The sequence below is a fragment of a genome, unplaced genomic scaffold, assembly GCF_019419815.1.
Source record: "Pyrus x bretschneideri cultivar Hongxiangsu unplaced genomic scaffold, Pyrus_bretschneideri_v1 Contig13, whole genome shotgun sequence".
In the NCBI taxonomy this organism is placed as follows: domain Eukaryota; kingdom Viridiplantae; phylum Streptophyta; class Magnoliopsida; order Rosales; family Rosaceae; genus Pyrus; species Pyrus x bretschneideri.
In genome coordinates this window covers 7,675,429-7,694,728 of record NW_025999424.1, presented here as the reverse complement: position 1 = coordinate 7,694,728, position 19,300 = coordinate 7,675,429, and the positions used below count along the sequence as shown (strand labels likewise).

The 19,300-nt window shown below is 38.7% G+C and overlaps 3 protein-coding genes across 3 annotated transcripts; 2 read left to right on the top strand and 1 right to left on the bottom strand.

Moving 5' to 3' along the window:
- The first annotated feature begins 5,687 nt into the window (after positions 1-5,687).
- On the top strand, positions 5,688-9,381 carry LOC103935446 (calcium-transporting ATPase 12, plasma membrane-type). The gene is made up of 2 exons (XM_048579262.1): positions 5,688-6,430; positions 6,530-9,381. The coding sequence occupies exons 1-2, from the start codon at positions 6,074-6,076 to the stop codon at positions 7,700-7,702; spliced, it is 1,530 nt and encodes a 509-aa protein (XP_048435219.1). The 5' UTR covers positions 5,688-6,073; the 3' UTR covers positions 7,703-9,381.
- On the top strand, positions 8,589-10,929 carry LOC103935439 (chlorophyll a-b binding protein 3C, chloroplastic). Its single transcript, XM_048578739.1, is given in 3 exon segments — positions 8,589-9,259; positions 10,057-10,314; positions 10,316-10,929. Coding segments are annotated over 3 exon segments (1,320 nt in total). The 3' UTR covers positions 10,707-10,929.
- Positions 10,763-14,601, bottom strand: LOC125474764 (pentatricopeptide repeat-containing protein At5g48910-like). The gene is given in 5 exon segments (XM_048578738.1): positions 10,763-10,883; positions 11,233-11,393; positions 11,968-14,114; positions 14,116-14,185; positions 14,589-14,601. Coding segments are annotated over 3 exon segments (2,136 nt in total). The 3' UTR covers positions 10,763-10,883; positions 11,233-11,393; positions 11,968-12,061.
- Positions 14,602-19,300: the final 4,699 nt, after the last annotated feature.

Genomic DNA, 19,300 nt, shown 5'->3' with positions numbered 1-19,300 from the left:
TGACATTGTTTTGTTTTGAAAATTATAATTCTTCAAACAAATAAGAAATTCAAGCTCTTTCTAGAACCCATATTCAGCGTCGTGTGGGATTTTATCTCACAACGTGACGCGAGATAATCGTCTTTGGTCTCTCTTCCGAACCTCTCCTAGCTTTTATTTTATTTTATTTTATTTATTTTTAGATGTAATATCAACCAAGTGAGACTAATAATTTTGGCCTTGTTCATAAGTCTCAGCAAAACCCATCTCCACTTTTTTGCTAATTTTCCACAGCCACCGCGTGAAAAGCACGTCCTCAACCTCAAGGGCGAACCAACACTACCCCGGGCCCCAGCACAATGTTTTACTTGTGCTATAAACATTTGACTTATGTAGCGTGAATAGAAACAATGACGGAGTTCGGATTTTTAAATAATGGAGTCATGATTTTGACAAAAAAAAAAAAATTTCATTGGACCATCTCGTCAAGCACCTAACGAGAACTTGTCGATTCTTGCCAACATAAGACGAAGGCTTATACAAACATATGCCAACAACTTCAATAATTTGTATAGACTTGTCGAGGTTGGCTGTAGGAAATTATGGAGGAATGTTGAAGATTGCTAAGGCTTGTCAACTAAGGCATTTTATTGAGCATTTGATGCGCATGATAAAGTTGCACACAAGAGGAGAGAAAGGAAAGACAAGGATGGTAGAAAAAAAAAATAGAAGAGGAATAAGTAGGAGGAGAATGTTATCATTTAGTTTGCCTTACCTGTTACATCTCGAATTTTTAAGTTTTGGTCATGAACAATCAATCACCATACTGGCTTCGCCTCTAAATAAGAAGAAACCAAAAAAAATAAATAAATAAAAAAAAAAAAACGTACGTAAGCCTCCTACCAGACATCAAATTAAGTTTATAAAAATCAGGGAGATTAATTTCCGGGTAATTAACAGTGTGTAGTTTCTTGGTTGCTTCCCACGGTCCATGGATAAGTCTGAAACCCCTTCCACTTCTCTTCACATTCACACCAGCCCAAGTCCTCACCCCATTTTTTCATCATTGCCTAACTTTGCACTGCAGCAAGTCATTGTAGCACGAGGACGAGGTCAAGTTATTAAAAGCATTTATCCTTGCATCTAAAGTTCTGTTTCTGAAACCCGTTCTCACTATTTTATATTTTAAAAAAGTTAATTTCAATAAGAAAAACACTAACCGCCGACATTATATTGTTTTTAAAATTTTAATTCTTCCAACAAAATGAAATTCAGGTCTCTTTTTAGAACCCATAACTGTCTTTGATCTCTTCCTAACGTCCTCTTAGTTTTTATTTTTTATTTTAAATATAATATAAAAGCCATATCAAAGCAAAAACAACATTAACACTATGTTTGGATGAGAGAAAAAAAAACTTAGAATTTGAATAAAAGTTAGAATTTATAAATTAATATGCACTACTTCCCTTGTTTGGCTCCATAAACATAGAAATTTAAAATTTTCGCGTAGAAAAAAACTTGGAATTTGGACCTCCAATTTCCAAATTTAAATTCCATGTAAATAAGTGTCATTTCCCAATCTATGATTGAGAATTTAAATATAACAAATTCCGTATTCAATTCTATTCTTCTTTTAGGTTAACCAAACAAGAAAATTCACAAATTCTAGAATATAAATCTCGTCATTTCAGTTTCCGTTATTTTAAAATTCTTTAGTTTCTTAAATTTCTTCATCCAAACAGAATGTAAAATCTCAACAAAACCCCTCAATGTGGCAAACATTGTCAACACTCATTTGCATTTCTTCTCTCTTTTTTAGGGCAAGAAAAAAGTGAAAAAAAACTAGACATTGTATTTTTCTCTCTTGAGCGCAGGGAATGGTCTCCACTTTTGCCAATTTTCCACAGCCACCGCGTCCTCAACCTCAAGGGCCAACCACCACTACTCCCATCACAATGTTTTACTTTTAAACAAAACGCAGAGAAATAGGCATACCCATATGTGATGTCAGTTTTTCAATACCCGACATTGGGTATATAATAAACGCTCTTAACTACTTGAGTTACAAATTCTTAACGTATATAGCGTGAATATGAACAATGACAGAGCCCTGGATTTTCAAATAATGGATATCATGATTTTGACTAGAAAAAACTTCATCTGACCATCTCGTCAAACATCTAGTAGGAACTTGTCAGTTATTGCCAACATATGCCACAACTTCAATGATTTGTAGAGATTTGTTAGGGTGATTATAAGAAGCTGTGGAGGAATGTTGAAAACTATCAAGATTTGTCAACTAGGATATTTCATCGAGTAATGACCTTATATTAGCTCTGACACTAAAAAAAAGAAGACGTACATAAGCCTCCTACTAGACATCAAAGTAAGTCTATAAAATCAAGGGAGATTAATTTTCCAGGCAATTTACAACATGTAGTTTCCTGGTTGCTTCCCTCGGACCATGGCACATATATAAGACTGAAACCCTTCCAATTCTCTTTACATTCAGATCCTACCCAAATTTCAGGGATCATTTGTGATTTAAAAAAAAAAAAAAAATCTTGGTCTTTTAATCCAAATCACTAGATGACTAGGTCATCCATTGGTGGTGTTATCAATATTGTCCATGTGGCAACTCCAAACACACCTATGCTGCCATGTGTTCATTTCTCAACGTTCTAAAAGAAATCCTAAAGATGCTACAAATTCGTAATGATGTACGCTATCTTCATATTAAAACATTTTCAAAAAATAAGCACAACATATTTTTCTAAATATTTCTCTTATTCGATAATAAATTTTTGGAATCTCATAAAATTTATGTTAAATAAGATCAAAATAACAAAATTATCCTCAATTAGTCAATTTAATGAATAATGAGTCAAAATGATTTGATCAAATTTGAGAGTCTTTTTGTCACATTTGATCCTTAGTTAACGGAGATCTTCACGGAATAACCAAAATGGTTGACTGTGGAGAAACTCAGGACCACATCTATCGATATTAAATCTCAGGAACCAAAATGAGGAATTATGTTAATCTTAAAGACCATTTTGACTAAAAGACCATTGAAAAATGATAAGCTTACGTATCTAGTGAGAGTTCTTAAGCAATCATACACTTTGCATTGTGCATTTTGGAGCAAAATGCTATTTTCTTCCCTTATACAAAAAGAAAGAACAATGCACTTACAACAATTTATTAGTTAATCTGTTGAGAGCCTGAACCCACATCGGGAAATTAAAGACTTGCATATGGTATAAATATTTTTGAGCCTTTCCACCTATTGTTACGTAGTTTTCGTCTATCAATGCAGTGCCATGATCGGTCTGTACGTCCTCTTTTAGGAGACATGCGTTTGATTAATGGTTAATGAGAAAAATGAGGTGTCACTTTGTACTACAGTCTATTTGTTTTCCTCTTCACTTGTAAGTGAGAAGTCTTAAATTCGATTATCTTTATAAATAATTTAAACCACATTGGTGTTAACCTATTGTTTATTGGTTTTTTTTTTCTTTTCACTAACATGAAAGAAGAAAAAGAAACTTGTTAACCGAATGGTCATAGAGAGACAAAGGGTCAAAAATAGCCCGAAAACCGTCTCCAACCGAGAGCTAGGCCAAAGGGCTCATAGGCCCCATAGAATCTGAAAGGGCCAAAGAGCTGGCCCAATCCAGCCAGTCCCGGGTTGGCTAGAAATGTGAGCATTGTTGTCGATATAACCGACAACATTGTTATTAATCCTGTCAGTTATATCCGACAGGAATTCTTGAACAAATTTTTGAATCCAATAGTTAGATGATGCCAGTTACCGTTGGATTCATATACATATATATATATATATATATATTTTTTTTTTTTTGGTTTTTTAGGCCAATTTTTTTTTTTTATAATTCTTAAAAATTCTAATTTTTTTTCCTATAAATACCTAAACCATTCATTCACCATTCCTCAAAAATATAAGTTGTAGTTTTTAAATTTAAGTTGTTGTTTTTAAATTTAAATAATAAATTATGTTTGGCCCTTTGGCCCTCAATTGGAGACCCTTTTTTTATGACAGGGCTAAAATGAGCCTTATGGCTCTTTGACCCTCGGTTGGAGATGGAGGCAAATATGGCTATGCACTGTTCATTAAAATATTAATATCTTGGACGGACAGAGGGCTAAAACGAGCCCTCTGGCTAGCATTTGGTTGGAGATGGTCTTATTTCCCCTCTCTCTTCCTCTCCTCCGTCCACCTCTCTCTTATCTCCCCTATCTCTTCCTCCACCTAGCCCCACCTCTTCTCTTTAATACGAAAGAGGAATCTTGTCGGATCCTCTTTGTGAGAAATTCGGAATCCTCCAATTACATATGTTCATCGTACATACGGTCAGTTTGCATCAGATACTATTTATATTCAATTTTAAATAAAAAAATTACAATAATTTCTGACTACACGATGTACGATAAAAAAATGTGATTGGAGGATCTCTAAGATCCTCACAAAAAAGATCTGACGAGAATCCCCTTTCTTATGATATAACTAAAACATGGCCAGTTCAAAGATTTTTATTGACTTCTCTCTGGTCTCTCTCTTGTCTCTCTCCTCCATCCACCTCTTTCTTATCTCCCCTCTCTCTCTCTTTCTTTCATTTTCCTCTCCCTCCCATCCACTTCTCTTCTCTCTCCCAACTCTCATCTTCCACCTAGCCCCACCCCCCTTCTCACTCTTTTCCTCTTTATTTTATATTTTAAAAGAGTTAATTTCAATAAGAAAAACCGTAACTACCGACATTGTTTTGTTTTGAAAATTTTACTTCTTCCAACAAAAAAGAAATTCAAATATTTTATTTTCAAAATTAAATGAAAAATAAAGAACTGCCCTACGTTGGCTGGAACTGTTTTCTTTGAAATATGTTACTTTATTATTTTGTGCTTTTTAAATAAAATTGTCTTTACCAAAAATTGTAAGCAAGTCGGGGTATTTTAAGAATATCCAAAAGCTTCACTATTTTATTTTTTAAAAGGGGTATTTTAAAAATATTTGAAAGCTGATGATAGTGGGATGAAAGAGTAGAGAGATGATGGTGATGGGTGAAGAAAACGAGAGAATACGCGTGAGGGAGGGTGGGAGAGAGGGATAGAGGGATGTTGAGGCAAAATTTGTCAACACACTCATTTGTATTTTTCTTGATAAATCATTTGCAATTTTCTCTCTTTTTGTTTGTGAAGTGTTATCTATACATCTTATTTACTTTTCACACTCCTTAATAATTTATGTCGTTGATTTTCTTCAATTCATCCGATCCGACGATCGAAGATATCACACCCCTTTTGTTTTGGGCAAGGAAAAAACAAAGTAACTACACAATGTATTTTGCTCTCTTGATCGCATAGAATGGGTCTCCACTTTGCCAATTTTCCACAGCGACCGCGTGCCAATTTTTCAATATGTGACGTCTTCGATCTATATGACCTTCGGGCGGTACAAAGTACGCCTCTTCCGTAGAGGTAGGTAGTAACTTAACTTTTAAGAGTCTGTTCAAGATAGCTTTGCTTATTCAGTGCTTGGGTTGATAGGAAGTGGACAATGTCCACTTAGGCTCGTTGGAGTGAACAACTCTCCAAATCTATTTTCAATTGCCATATCAAAACAGGTGCGCTTAAAAATAAGAAAAGAAAAAGAGAAGTCGACTAAGTAATACCGGACTTCCGGTGCATAATAGAAGCTCTTAGTCACTCGAGTTACAAACTCCTCGTGTATATAGTGTGAATAGAAAGAAGGAAATAGACGTACAAAAGCCTCCTATCAAACCGGGGAGACAATTTTTCCTGGTAATTTAATATGTGTACTTTCCTGGTTGCTTTCCATGCAAGAGGGGTATACTTTTCATTTCACTCGGAGCCATGGCCTATATATATGTGGTTTTACTGCTAGCTAGCTATGCACATTACTCACAACCAGTTTAGGAGGAGTCTAATTGCATACATTCTCATCTTACCAATCTTGCTTTAAACCTCTCATTCGCTGCAAATCCGCTGCAAGAGATCAAATTTTCTCGATTTCTTGTCTGATCATCTCTCTAATTTTCTTGTGTCGCAAGGAAATATGGTCGTCGAGCCAAATACAGAGGATCAAGCTACTGAAGGTGCCTCCTCTCTTACTGCTGGCTTGCTTATACAGACCATCGAGCACCGGGGAACCTCGCTTAGACGTATTGTTCTAGGCATTTTGTTTTCATCCCGCATTAGGAAAACCATACGTCTGCGCAAAGCCTCTAGTTATGAACCTTTAGCAACAGCATCAACGGCACCTGATGCTGCCTCTGACCATGTGATTGACATCCCTCTCCAGGAAAGGTTTTCGAACAACGTTGCCAGAATTGTGAGGGAGAAGGACTTGAACTCACTCCGTGGACTTGGTGGTGTTGACGGCATCTTGCCACTTCTCAGGCCTCAATTTGAGGTAGCAAGCAACCCTGTAGAAAATAACTATTTCTATAATCTTGTACTTGATACATAATGATTCTACTTCAGTTGATTATAATGGAGTACTTGTTTGCAGGATGGTGCCGTTGATGGTGGTCAAAATCCGCAAGGATGGAACGTTACCAAGTCCCCAGTTGATGCAAAAGGTTTCTTGTACTTTTTGTTTGAGGCGTGCAATCAGTACACGATTTTTTTCCTCTTGCTCTCAGCTGGGCTTTCATTCGCCATCGAATTCATGAGCCAAGGAGTCAAGTACGGCTGGCATGACGGTGTTGGCATACTAATTGCGGCGCTCTTACTTATTGCTTTCCCTTCTGTGGGGAAATACCGCTATCAGAGAAAGCTGGCGCGGAAGCACTTGCGGTATAGGAGCAACCTGATGGTGAATGTTGAACGAAGTAGCACAGAAACTACACCCATTACCATATCTGGCGTTGTGGTGGGTGATATAGTTCATTTGCAGGAAGGAGACCGTGTTCCTGCTGACGGTTTGTTCATAGATCATGGTGAGGAACTGGTGCTGGATGAGGTGTTGAGACCGAAAATTGATTGTGAAAATAATCCATTTGTTTTTTCGGGTTCAATTGTTGTGAAGGGTCGCGGCCGCATGATTGTTACATCCATTAGTGCTAATACAGCTTTTGCTGAGGTGCTGAGCTTGGTGGCTGATCATAATCCAAAGGAGAAGACACTGCTACAAGCTTTGATGGACAAACCGAATGCTTGTATGGATTATCTTGCATGTTGTGTCTCGATACTGATTGCGATTGTGATGTTGATACGCCTACTAGTCTTCAGGAAGCACGAAAACTACAATGAGAGGCCAGAGCTGAAAGGGCAAGTTTCAATGAATCTTGTGATGAGGACCATTGAGAAGATCTTCTTGAAACCTCAAGGAAAGGTTTCCATCTTAGCAAGTGTTCTCGCAACCGCGGTAATAGGGATACAACATGGGATGCCTTTTGTGATTGCAGTTGCCCTTTTTCAATGGAGCAATAAAGCGGCCAAAAATCAGGCAGTACCACAGAATCTATCAGCTTGTGTCACCATGGGACTCATAAATGTCATCTGCATCGAAACAACTGCAGAGCTAATGTGCAACCCGACGGAGGTCAAGGAAGTTTGGATCGGTGAAGAGGATTTAAGCATTGGTGAAGTGAACTCGGAAACTGACCAAGTTCTTGAGGCACTGCATCAGGGGATTTCAGCTACCGCGTCACCAACAAATGATCTGCTCATTTCTGGCTGAAAACCAGATGGGGTAGTAACGCGGCGTTACCAGATCAAAGATTTGAAACCGTTGAAGAGAGACAATTGAGCTCTGACGAAAAATGTAGAGGGATCTTGGTGAGGAAAATCGAGAATGATGAGCAGATTATGCAAGTTCACTGCGACGGAGATGCAGCAACAATATTAGGCATGTGCTCACATTACTATGATAACAGAGGGGAATGTCACAATATCGGAAACCAGAAGAGAAAACTTGAGCAGGTGATCAAGAAGATGGAGAAGGATGGTCGGAGACCGATTGCATACGCGTACAAGAAAACACAAGCTGAAGAACTTACAGGAGATGGGCTGATTTTGTTGGCACTTGTCGGTCTTAGATGTCCATATCAAGAAGAGCTTAAACTGGCGGTGAAAGCTCTTAGAGAAGCTGGAGTAAGCATCAAACTGGTGTCAGAGGATGAGCTCTCGATAGTGAGAGCTACAGCATCGGAACTTGGGATCTCCCCTGCCTCAGATGACAAGGTAATTGAAGGTCAAGCTTTCCGAAGGCTCAATTCCATGGAAAGGCCGGATGCGGTGGATTTGATCTCTGTGATGGGAAGTTCCCTCCCCAAGGACAAGTTTCTCATGGTGGAGGGGCTAAAGAAAAAAGGTCGCATAGTTGCATTCTACGGAGGTCTGACCATACGTGACACTCTGACCTTAAAAGAAGCTGATGTAGGAATCGTGCACGATATCTGGAGAACCGGGATGGCCAGAGAGAGTGCCGATCTTATAATCGGCAACGGCTGTTTCTTAAGCAAGATTGTCAACTCTGGTGCTTGTGCCTACCACAACATTCAGCACTTCTCTCAGCTTCAGCTCACGCTTGCATATCCGGTTTACTTGTAACCCTAGTCGCCACAATGCATTCGGGAGAGTCCCCGCTAACAGCAGTTCATTTGATTTGGGTGAACTTGATCATGTGCCTTCTTGGTGGCCTCATGATGGTGATGGAGTTACAAGGCACCTTACAACACATTCAAAGACCTGAGGAGAGGACCGAGTCGCTTATAACCAAGGTCATCTGGAGAAACATAGCGGTTCAAGTTTTGTATCAGGTTTCCGTCTTGCTGATCTTACATTTCATGCCGAGCGTGAATGAAGGCGTCCGGAATACCATGATTTTCAGTACTTTCACCTTATGCCAGGTCCTTAATCTGTTCAGTGCCATGGACTTGGTGAAAAAGGAAGTGCTGGTTGTAGTCCTCCACAGCCATTGGTTTCTGATGGCGTTGGGGGCTGTTTTGACAATGCAGGTCATCGTTGTTGAGTTCGGAAAAGAACTAGCTAGCTGTGTGAAGTTGAATGCACTGCAGTGGCTAATCTGTTTCACTCTGGCTGCTCTTTCGTGGGGCTCTGATCGGGCCATCAAATTCCTTTCAGCTCACCTCCAAAGAGCAACTTCGGCACTGAGGGTGAGCTCACGCGTTGGATTCTCACATCGCCACCGCAGATTATACATTCTTATTTGGTTGTTCCTCATCTTCTCTGTATCATCATACTGTTTCCACCCAGAAAATTCTCGACTCTCGCTGTATATCCGCTGAGACGCAGCCGTAGAGTACCAGTCCGCCGGGAAGGGATTTTTTCTATTGATTTTTTACTGTAAATATAGTAAATAAACCATGTCAAGTAAATTTGAATCCTCTTCTTCCACTGCAAACTACTCCTTGCCTGCTACTGTTTGTTACTGCTTTGTCAAAAACTACAGCAGCAATGTAATTCTTCCACAGCAGCCAACGAATAATTCGAAGAATGATTCACTCTGTCTTCTTAGTGAATCACATCCACCGTTAAATTCCATCGGTTAGAAGAGGTGATTATGAATTTAGGAGACAGAGGCTCAGGGCAAAAGACTAAGGAAAGATTTAAGAAGACTCTAAGAAAAGACTTGGATTACTTGGATCTAACAGACGACATGAGATAAAACCGAGCACAATAACTTTCTATAATTCATATAAATGACTTCACTTAGTAAAATAAGGTTTTATTGTTGTTGTATCCGTGAACCTGTCAAATATTTGTCTTTTGGTCAACTTGTGGCCTGTATTCACCAACCACAACCATTGCAGCAGTTGCGTGCCACGTGGCAAAGAGATAACACCCCTCTCTATGCATCAATCAGATTAGAAATCCAAATCCATTTGAGAACGAATAGGATGCTGCTGACGTGTACATATCCTAATCCACATCATCTTCAACTCCCCGTTATAACATCCCTGCCCTGAGAAGCTTACATCTCTACATCGTGATCATGTAGCACTGAGAAGCTTACATCATAGATGATCATACCTCTTGAGCCAACACTTTCAACGGTAACTGACAAAACAGGTACGGCCCAGACCTGCCGAAGTACTTGGGACCATTCTCCGAGCAAACTCCATCATGCTTGACCGGTGAATTCCCCGGTGACTACGGATGGGACACTGCTGGACTATCTGCAGACCCCGAGACATTTGCCAAGAACCGTGAGCTTGAGGTGATCCACTCCAGATGGGCCATGCTTGGTGCACTGGGATGCGTCTTCCCAGAAATCTTGTCAAAGAATGGCGTCAAGTTCGGCGAGGCAGTTTGGTTCAAGGCTGGATCAAATTTTCTCCGAGGGCGGCCTTGACTACCTTGGCAACCCAAACCTTATCCATGCTCAGAGCATCTTGGCTATCTGGGCTGTCCAGGTTGTGCTCATGGGATTCATTGAGGGATACAGAGTTGGTGGAGGACCACTCGGTGAAGGACTTGACCCACTTTACCCAGGAGGTGTCTTTGATCCACTCGGACTTGCTGATGATCCTGAAGCTTTTGCTGAACTGAAGGTAAAGGAACTTAAGAATGGGCGTCTGGCTATGACCTCGATGTTTGGATTCTTTGTTCAGGCTATTGTAACCGGAAAGGGCCCAATCGAGAACCTCTTTGACCACGTCGCTGATCCAGTGGCCAACAACGCATGGGCTTTCGCCACCAACTTTGTCCCTGGAAAGTGAAGAAACCTAAATCCATGGCTGTTCATCTGTAACATTACCCAAACTGATTGCTTTTGTTGAGGTGTTCTTGTTGTGGACTCCACTAGTTCCGATGTAATTTTACTAGAAACTGCTTGAATTGAAATCGCTGTATCCGGTAAAAACACCGAGCTCCTTTGTGTAATTTGTCTAACTGTGCTGCACATTCAAGAATTCCTGTCAATAGATGCATGCTTTGCAGTAATAGGGTATATCTAAACCAGGAAACAAATGGAGGATGCTTCCAACTAGCAATACACAAGAGAAAAACAATATTGAAACAATAAGTTCATAGATTGATCTTAGATTTCTTCATCTATCACCATTAGGCAAATGAAGTTTAATGAGGGCATAAACTTTCGGCAATGATGATTGCCTACACTATATGGACACCAGGTATACGAATTCTGCCAACGTAGGGTGAAAGAAATGATGGGAAGAGCGATCATCTTTCACTATTATCTCAGTATCATGAAGATTGCACAATGAGAATGGCATTGGCTATTACCTCTCAATATAACCGCAGCATAACTTAGCTTGCCCATATAGCTAAGGGCAGCGCACAAGTCTGTTGCCAATTTAGAATGTTAGGGACCGTGTAGTTGCATTCTAAATTTGAGAGCTTCGGCATGCGGACAGGTCATAGGTGCATCAGGACAGCCTGTACTGCTATATATAACATAGACACAAAATAAGTTCCCACAATCAAAAGAACTGATACCAATTGCTATTCCAATTTAACAGTGCAGACACATGTTTCTTCATATTAGGTCGGGGGAATTAGAAAAAAATTGAGTTCAATCAAAGCACAAAGAGAACGTATGAAACAGTCCATTTGGGAAAAATATGATTTTTTTTACAATATCTCTCAATATAAGTTGTATAGCATACATTTACTACAGGGGAACCAGTATACAATGAAGATTGCCTCTCATACTAAGGGCACATAGCATACAACCTTCCTTCGATGAAGGGTGAGAGAAGTGATGGGAACAACTATTATCTCTCACTATAAACTCAAACTCTGTATAACGAAGATTCTTTTCTTGCTAGTGCACAAGTCTCTGGCTAATGCAGAATCTTGAGAAAGCAAGACATATTAGTCATCCCTGTTACAAGAGGGGCAGTTTTTGCAAGGGACAAGTCACATAATTACATCAAGACACACATTCAAGACTGCCTATAATGCTAAATACATCAAAAGGAACATGTAAAGAAATGCCTGAATCAGAAGAAATGATACCGATGGCTGCTCCAAATTGAAAAGAGCGCAAGCATAATGCTTCTTGCTTTGAGCAGATGAACACAGCTGTCAATGCAGCAGACAAACAGGTCAGTCACCAAAAATCTTTACAAGAACATGAGCCATTTGTGAAATGATGGAAACGACTATTATCTCTCACAATAATCTCACGATTATAGATACTGGATAGGTGTTTAGTAACAGAATGGCAATCGCTACAGACGCGAAGATTCTTTATAATGCGAATAGGACTCCCAGCTTCTGAATTAATAAGACCAAACGCAATAGCCAATCTCTCACTATGGTTTTCCAGTTCGGCTTCCTTCTCTTTTTCCTCTTCAAGACACAACAGAACTTGGCTTGTGTCAGGAACATGTCCTACGGATTTCAGTTTCTCTCTTATCTCACTCAACTTCAAATATATCTCTTCTGTCTGAGGATGTGATTTATCACCCACAATAAACTCATGAAGCACACCTCTGTGCTCTATGGAACTGCATCCCGGGTCCTTTTTGATTCCTTTCTTTCTCATCATTTCTCTTACCTGTGAAACTTTCTCCCACTGATCAGCTGCAGCATACAGGTTAGATAGAACAACATAGCATCCAATAGTGTCCAGAGAAAATTCAATCAGATGACGAGCTGCAAAATCACCAAGTTTAACATTTCCATGATTCCGAGCACCACTAAGCAAACTCATCCAGATTACTTTGTTTGGTTTCATGGGCATATTTTCAATGACATTCTTTGCCTCCTCTAGAGAACCAGCCCGACATAAAATGTCTACAAAGCAACCATAGTGTTCAATTGTGGGTTCAATTCCATAATCATTTGTCATCAGATCAAAATAGTAACGGCCAAGATCGACCAATCCCGAATGACTACATGCATTCAAGACTCCAATAAAAGTTATAGCATGAGGCTGCATTCCATTCTTCCGCATCTCGAGAAATAGCTCAAGAACTTGGTCAGCCATACCGTGCATTCCTAAACCAACAATTATAGAAGTCCAATGCCCCAATTTCTTCCTGTGTATAGCTCGAAACACGGCCAGAGCATTCTCAATGCTTCCACACTTGGAATACATATCTATCAACGATGTACCAAGCACACCATCTAACTCAAATCCATTTTTTACCATGAAAGAATGAATCCATCTCCCCTTACTCAGGATAGCTAATCCTGAAACAGCAGAGAGAGCACTGACTAATGTAGCATGACTTGGCATAATACCTTCTTTCAAAATTTCTTGAAACAACTCCAATGCTTCCATATACCTCCCATTAAATTCATAACCTGCAATCATCGAATTCCAAGTTATCACGTCTTTTGCCGGCATCCCACTGAATAATTGACGTGCCATCTCAAAGTCTCCAGCTTTCATGTACCCATTAATCATGGCATTCCAAGAAACCAAATTTCTATTCGGCATCCTATCAAACACCTCCCTAGCCATCTCCACCTTCCCGCACTTAGACAACCCATCAACCAAAACAGTCCACGAAAACAAATCCCTCTCCAGCATTTGATCAAACAACTCCATTGCAACTTCAACTTCTCCACACCTCGCATACCCATCAACCAACGAATTCCAAGTCACCAAATCTCTGTCACGCATTTGATCAAACACCTTCCGGGCCAAACCAATCTCACCACATTTCGAGTATAAATTCACCAAACTGCTCTGCACAAACTTATCCAGCCCAAGCCCAATTTTCAGCACCAACCCATGAATCTGCTTCCCTTCCTCAATCGCATTCAACCGCGCACAACCCTTAATCACGCACGGCACAGTGAAATTATCCGGAACAAGTTCATGAACCAATTCATAGAACAAAACAATGGCATCATGCGACCGCTGGTTTCCAACGTAGCATTTGATGAGAATGTTCCACGACACCAACGTAGGTTGTTCAATTTGGTCGAAGACGGAGCGGGCGTATTCGAGGTTGTTGATTTTGGGGTCGGCGTAGAGAGAAAGGAAGCGGGAGGCGACTGAAGGGTGGCTGAAAGTTCCGGTCTTGACGGACAGAGCGTGGTGCTGCTCTGCTTCTTGTAGGGTTTTGCAGATTTGGAGAAGCGAAAAGGGGTTTAGGGTTTGAGGAGAGAGAAATGGTTGATGGAGGGCAGAGAGAGATGGTGTGAGTTAGCATTGCTGCAGCCTGCAATGCCGTTGGTGGATCAGATGACGAAAGGGGTCTGAAGACTCTGAACCACACTAAATTGCAATAATAGCTCCGTAGTTTATCTCAGTTTTAATTTTTGTTTTTGTAGCTTTTTTTCTTACATATTCATCCTCTGTTATTTCATTTAACACCGTTGGTCAAATCAGTCAAATGCCTATTGTTTTTTCCTTTTCTTTTGTTAATTGTTACCTACTCATGATGGACAAAGTGTTAGTGGGTTTATGGAGAAAAATAATTAAGGAACATGTGAGCAAATTTACTCCTCAACCAAACAAGCCACTTGCATTTTATACGGAAGTGGAGCTACAATCAAGTAAGCAACTTCTTATATAATTACAAAGAAAATTAAGGAAGGTAATACTTTGGGCTCAAGACTTTGAACACACCACTAACTTGAGTGCTTGAGTGTCTGAGTGTCTGTTGCTGTTCACCCACCTTGTTTCTTCATTGGTGGCAAGCGGAGATAGTGTCTAGAGTTTCTTTATATGATTACAAGATTACTTGTTGGAGAATTATAGGACTAGGATTTTTCCACTTCAAAAATTCTTTTTCTCATTAATGTTTTTATTTTGTTTTAGTATTCAAGAAAAAATGTTATTGCAATAATCGCTCGTAATAGGTGACGATATGTTACATTTTTATGTTTGTCTTCAACTTTAATGTGATTCTATATCATAACGAAGTTTGTCGAACAATAAAATAACTTTAAGTTCTGTTTTCCAAAGTAAGGTTACAAAAGATATGCTACATTTTTATGTTGGTCTTCAGCTTTTCGAGCCCGCGAACCGTTGGAGGATTTTTGATGATCAAAGCTTGTAGGAAGGAGGAAGAGCTCAAATGGGTAATGAAATGAATGGACTTGGTTTTCAGTTTACATTGCTTAGTTTTAATACGCTTTTGATACAATTGGGAAAGTTTGAGATGGTTAGTGTAGCTCGAAATGGTTGTCCTCAGATGCTTATAGTGGGATTAGACCAAGCTTGCTGACATTCAATACAACGATCAATATATTGTGTAAGAAGGGCAGGGTTCAGGAAGCAGAGGTGATTTTGAGCCAGATTTTTCAGTTCGACATTTACTGAGTTTGTTATTCTTTATACATAGATTGACAAGTCACTTTCAGAAAATAATTGTCTTCCGATGCTGATTTGACATCAATAACAACAAGATTGCTTCAAGTGCCAACTGTAAGAGGTCTTCTTCTTCCCCTTAACGCTTTCAGAAGTCCTTGTTAAACTAACACAACACGCATCTTCAATTGCTAAATATCAAAGTCATTCCTCCTGTATAATTCTTCAAATATCAAATTTCGCCAACGACACAGAAAGGTTCATCATGAATGACAAATAAAGCCTAAGTCGAAGCCTAAGGCTCTAATACCACTTGTTGTAGTGCAAGCAAAAGCGAATTCTAACAAGACACCAAATATCAACGTCATAGGTGAAAGTGTATAAACAAACAATCTCACAATAAGAACACAAGAGATTACATGGCTCAGCAAAGCCTATGTCCACGGGCAAAGCATAGTTCGAAATTTCACTAAACAAACAAAGACTACAAAAGAGTGTAATCTTCCAACCCAAATCCCACAGATTACAAACCCTAAATGAAACGAGTAAAGAACCCAAAACAAACGGCGAGGAATTCTATGAAAGAATTTAAACTCAGGTTTGAAACACTAATTGCATAAGCACAACTCAGTTAATGATGAGTGAGGTATGGACTTCATTATATAGAGATTACAAGATGAAGTTACAGTATAAACATATCACGTAATTACATTTGAAATTCAAAACCGAGTTACACAGAAGTTTTAGATGAGGAAGGATTGTGATTCCTTTCTATCTGTCAAAGAGTGAAGATTATCCAACTTGTGCAGTTGACTTGATGAGGGTGAGTTGATTAATTCGAAATGCTGGAGTTGAGATTGCTGACTTGGAGTCCTTTGCCATGGATTGCTGACGTGGAAAAATGCCTTGAATATTTGGTTTATCATTCTGGTCTGCATGAAGATATTTACCATTTATGTTGATTCTTTTTGTGTGGATAGATGGTTGGTGCACCACCGTGTGTGTATATATTCTGGTAGTTGATTTAGGCTTCGGGTATTTCCGCCTAGCAGGCTTATTACTGATATGGATTATGTTGATAATCTTCTTATGGTGCTCATTTGGTTGGGTTGACATGCTTAGACCATATTTATGCTGTCACAGTATTAGTGTTTATAAAAGAATTCAGAGCTAGACATTCTTGGCATTATATACTTGCAGTTGCAGGTGATGCAGCTTCGAGGTTCCGTGGTGGAAAGTTTCCTCTTTCCTCAGAAACTTAAGGCAAGAAGATGTTAAGGAGCACCTTGTTTGGTACCAAGAGAGTATAAAGTGTATATTGTTTTGCTTCTGCAAGAGAGAATTGTGATGAGAATCTGAAAATTTCTGAAAGTGATTTTGGAAGAGACTTCGCCTGCCCAGCAGTTTCGTGAGATAGTTTGTTTGCGTTTCGTAGTTACCCTGAGGATCGGTATTTCATACTACTGTTCATAAACAACTTCTTGTAGTTACATCATTTTATATGGTGGAAGAATTTGCTCCTACCTCCCTACTGCTTGTGGCTGTAGTGGACAAAAGGCTCGAATGCTAACGGATGTAATTCCGGTACTATCTTATGTTTGATGCAAGGTGGGAAGGTTTTGCAGCTGCTGGGTCTCCCCATCTCTCTAAATTTCCTCCACTCTTGGGCACCAGCTATATGAGACAGAAACTCGTTCCACTCCTACGGAATGGCTCGGAGGCTGAGCTGTTGAAATTGCTAATTGTATTTTCGGCCCCGTATTGGGCGACTTTGGCTCCCAAAGAGTAGGAATATCGTTTGTATTAAAAAAAAAAAAAAAGAGTTAATTTAGATTTTAAGGTAGATAGTTGAAGTCCATGGATGGGTCAGTTTTCAACTTTTTGGTAAATAATGGGTATATTGCACCATAAAGGAACTAGAAGGAGAGGAAAATCACTAAAAACAAGAAGAAGAAAGGAGGGTGGTTGAAATTATTGGATGGCAGCCCATATCAAGAAGAAACCATTATATATTTAGTTGCATTTGTAATGAAGAGATTTGAGTTTCTAGATATTTATTTGAAATACAGAAAGTCATGAATTGGAGAAGTTTAGTTGTAAATAAATAATATATGTTGTTAGTTGTACTATTTTTTTCAATAAAAGGAAGAATAAAAGGGCAATTAGTTGTAATGATTTGTTTTTTATGTTTGGCTGCAGAAATGATCAGATTTTACCGTCATTATATCATCTTTATGTAGTCGTTATGTTATCGTTGTGTCATCAATATATGATCAATATGTCGTCGTTACTAAAAACTGATTATTTCTGTAATCAAATGTCAAAAACTAATTACCCTGCTCCCAATGATGATTGGTTTTTGGGTTCAAGTGCTTGGTTGTTTTCAAGGGAAGAAAATTGAGAAGGCCATCCACTCTTCATGGGAAAAGTTAATTCTTCACAGAATTCGTGAGGTTTGCATTGGATTTGGACCCCCACATGCCCTCCATTATATGACTTGATCTTTTGCTTACACATGCCCTCCAATCACTCACTACCGTTCTGTTGTTATTCAATCTCAATTATTCCATACATACATACATGCATACATGCATACCAAACCTTCAATCCCAAGCAACATAAGCATTTCTCAACCTTGCTCTTTTCTTTTGAAACAGCACAATCAAAACTACTACAATCTGCGCAAGTTTGAGTCTCGCAAAGTTAGCTAAAGCAATGCATTCTTTTTTCTGTATTTAAGTTCAAATCTTTTTCCTCAATTTAGTTTAAGTTAGGAAAATGATAACCACACATTGATTAATTGAATAAATCATACAGAAATAACAAACAAAATTAAACATAGAAGCATATGGAGTTAAAAAAAAAAAAGAAAAAAGTGTGGTTTTTATTTTCTTAAATTAAATTAAAAAATCGCACGATCAAATTTTTTTTTTTTTTTGGCAATAATAAAAGTCTTGTTCCACTTGTTTGGTTAGTTTTGGTGCTGGACCAAATGGTATTTTTAGCACCTGTTCTCTCGGTCACATGCCAACTACCAGTGTTTTAACAATACAAATTCACTACAAAAAAAATGAGCACTGCGCACAATAAATTATCTGTGCCCTTTGAGGTCAAAAAGCACCAACAATTGTGCTCATAGACCAATAGCAACACTGCAGCTACCATCTTTGTGTCTGTGCCCTCTATGGGCGTCACCATTGCTAAAAGGGCACAATAGACTGTTTGGTGCTCAAAGAGGCAGGCACAAATAAAGGCCTTTTTGTGTCCTTGTTCTGACAACTTGTCAGATGACCTTCTCCATCCACGTTTGCACTATTTTGTTATTGTGCCCAGTAGGTTCTATTAAAAAAAAATAGAAATGTAAAATTTTGAAAAAAACCAAAAATTTAAAATTTTCATAAAATCAAAGATGGCAGTCTCGACTGTAAAAAGCAATCCAATAGTAGAAATGGAATGTCTATAATGAAACTACATAAATATTCCTCATAAATAACATGTTTACAAGTGTTCAAGATAAAAGACCAACAAAATAATGAGATTTTCCTATCAATGTATCCATGCATTCCTACATATAGCCACCCATAACTGATTTTACCCTTTTTCCCAGCTCGGTGGATTATGCAATCACCTTCCTGAAATCCAAACCAAAGGAAAAATGAAAAAGGGAAAGGATCACATATTTCCAGTGATGTTACCCAGACATCCAATCAACATTGAGAATTCATTAGCTCTACACATATATGATAACAATAAGAGTTTCATTTTCTCCAACAAAAAAGAGAACATTTTACCATTGGTACAACTAAATGTCCAATGTACCTTAACAAGACAAGGAAGCAAATCCATATCGACACTGTGAACCATAATTGTAGAAGGAAGTTCATCCTCTTCCTGGAAAAGAAAGAAATTTAGTAAATATAAGTTTCATAAAAAATAAAAAAATAGTTATTTTATACATAATAAGAGCAAAACATTAATAGGACCTCCAATAATGTTGTATATTTCAAGCAAATAAAAACCAAACTTATTAATGTATGGTACATTAACCACTTACAAAGATGAGAAATAGCACGAAGG

Coding starts and splice junctions, on each gene's coding strand:
- LOC103935446 (XM_048579262.1), top strand. CDS start 6,074: ATGGTCGTCGAGCCAAATACAGAGGATCAAGCTACTGAAGGTGCCTCC. Junction 6,431..6,529: donor TTCTCAGGCCTCAATTTGAG/GTAGCAAGCAAC, acceptor ACTTGTTTGCAG/GATGGTGCCGTTGATGGTGG.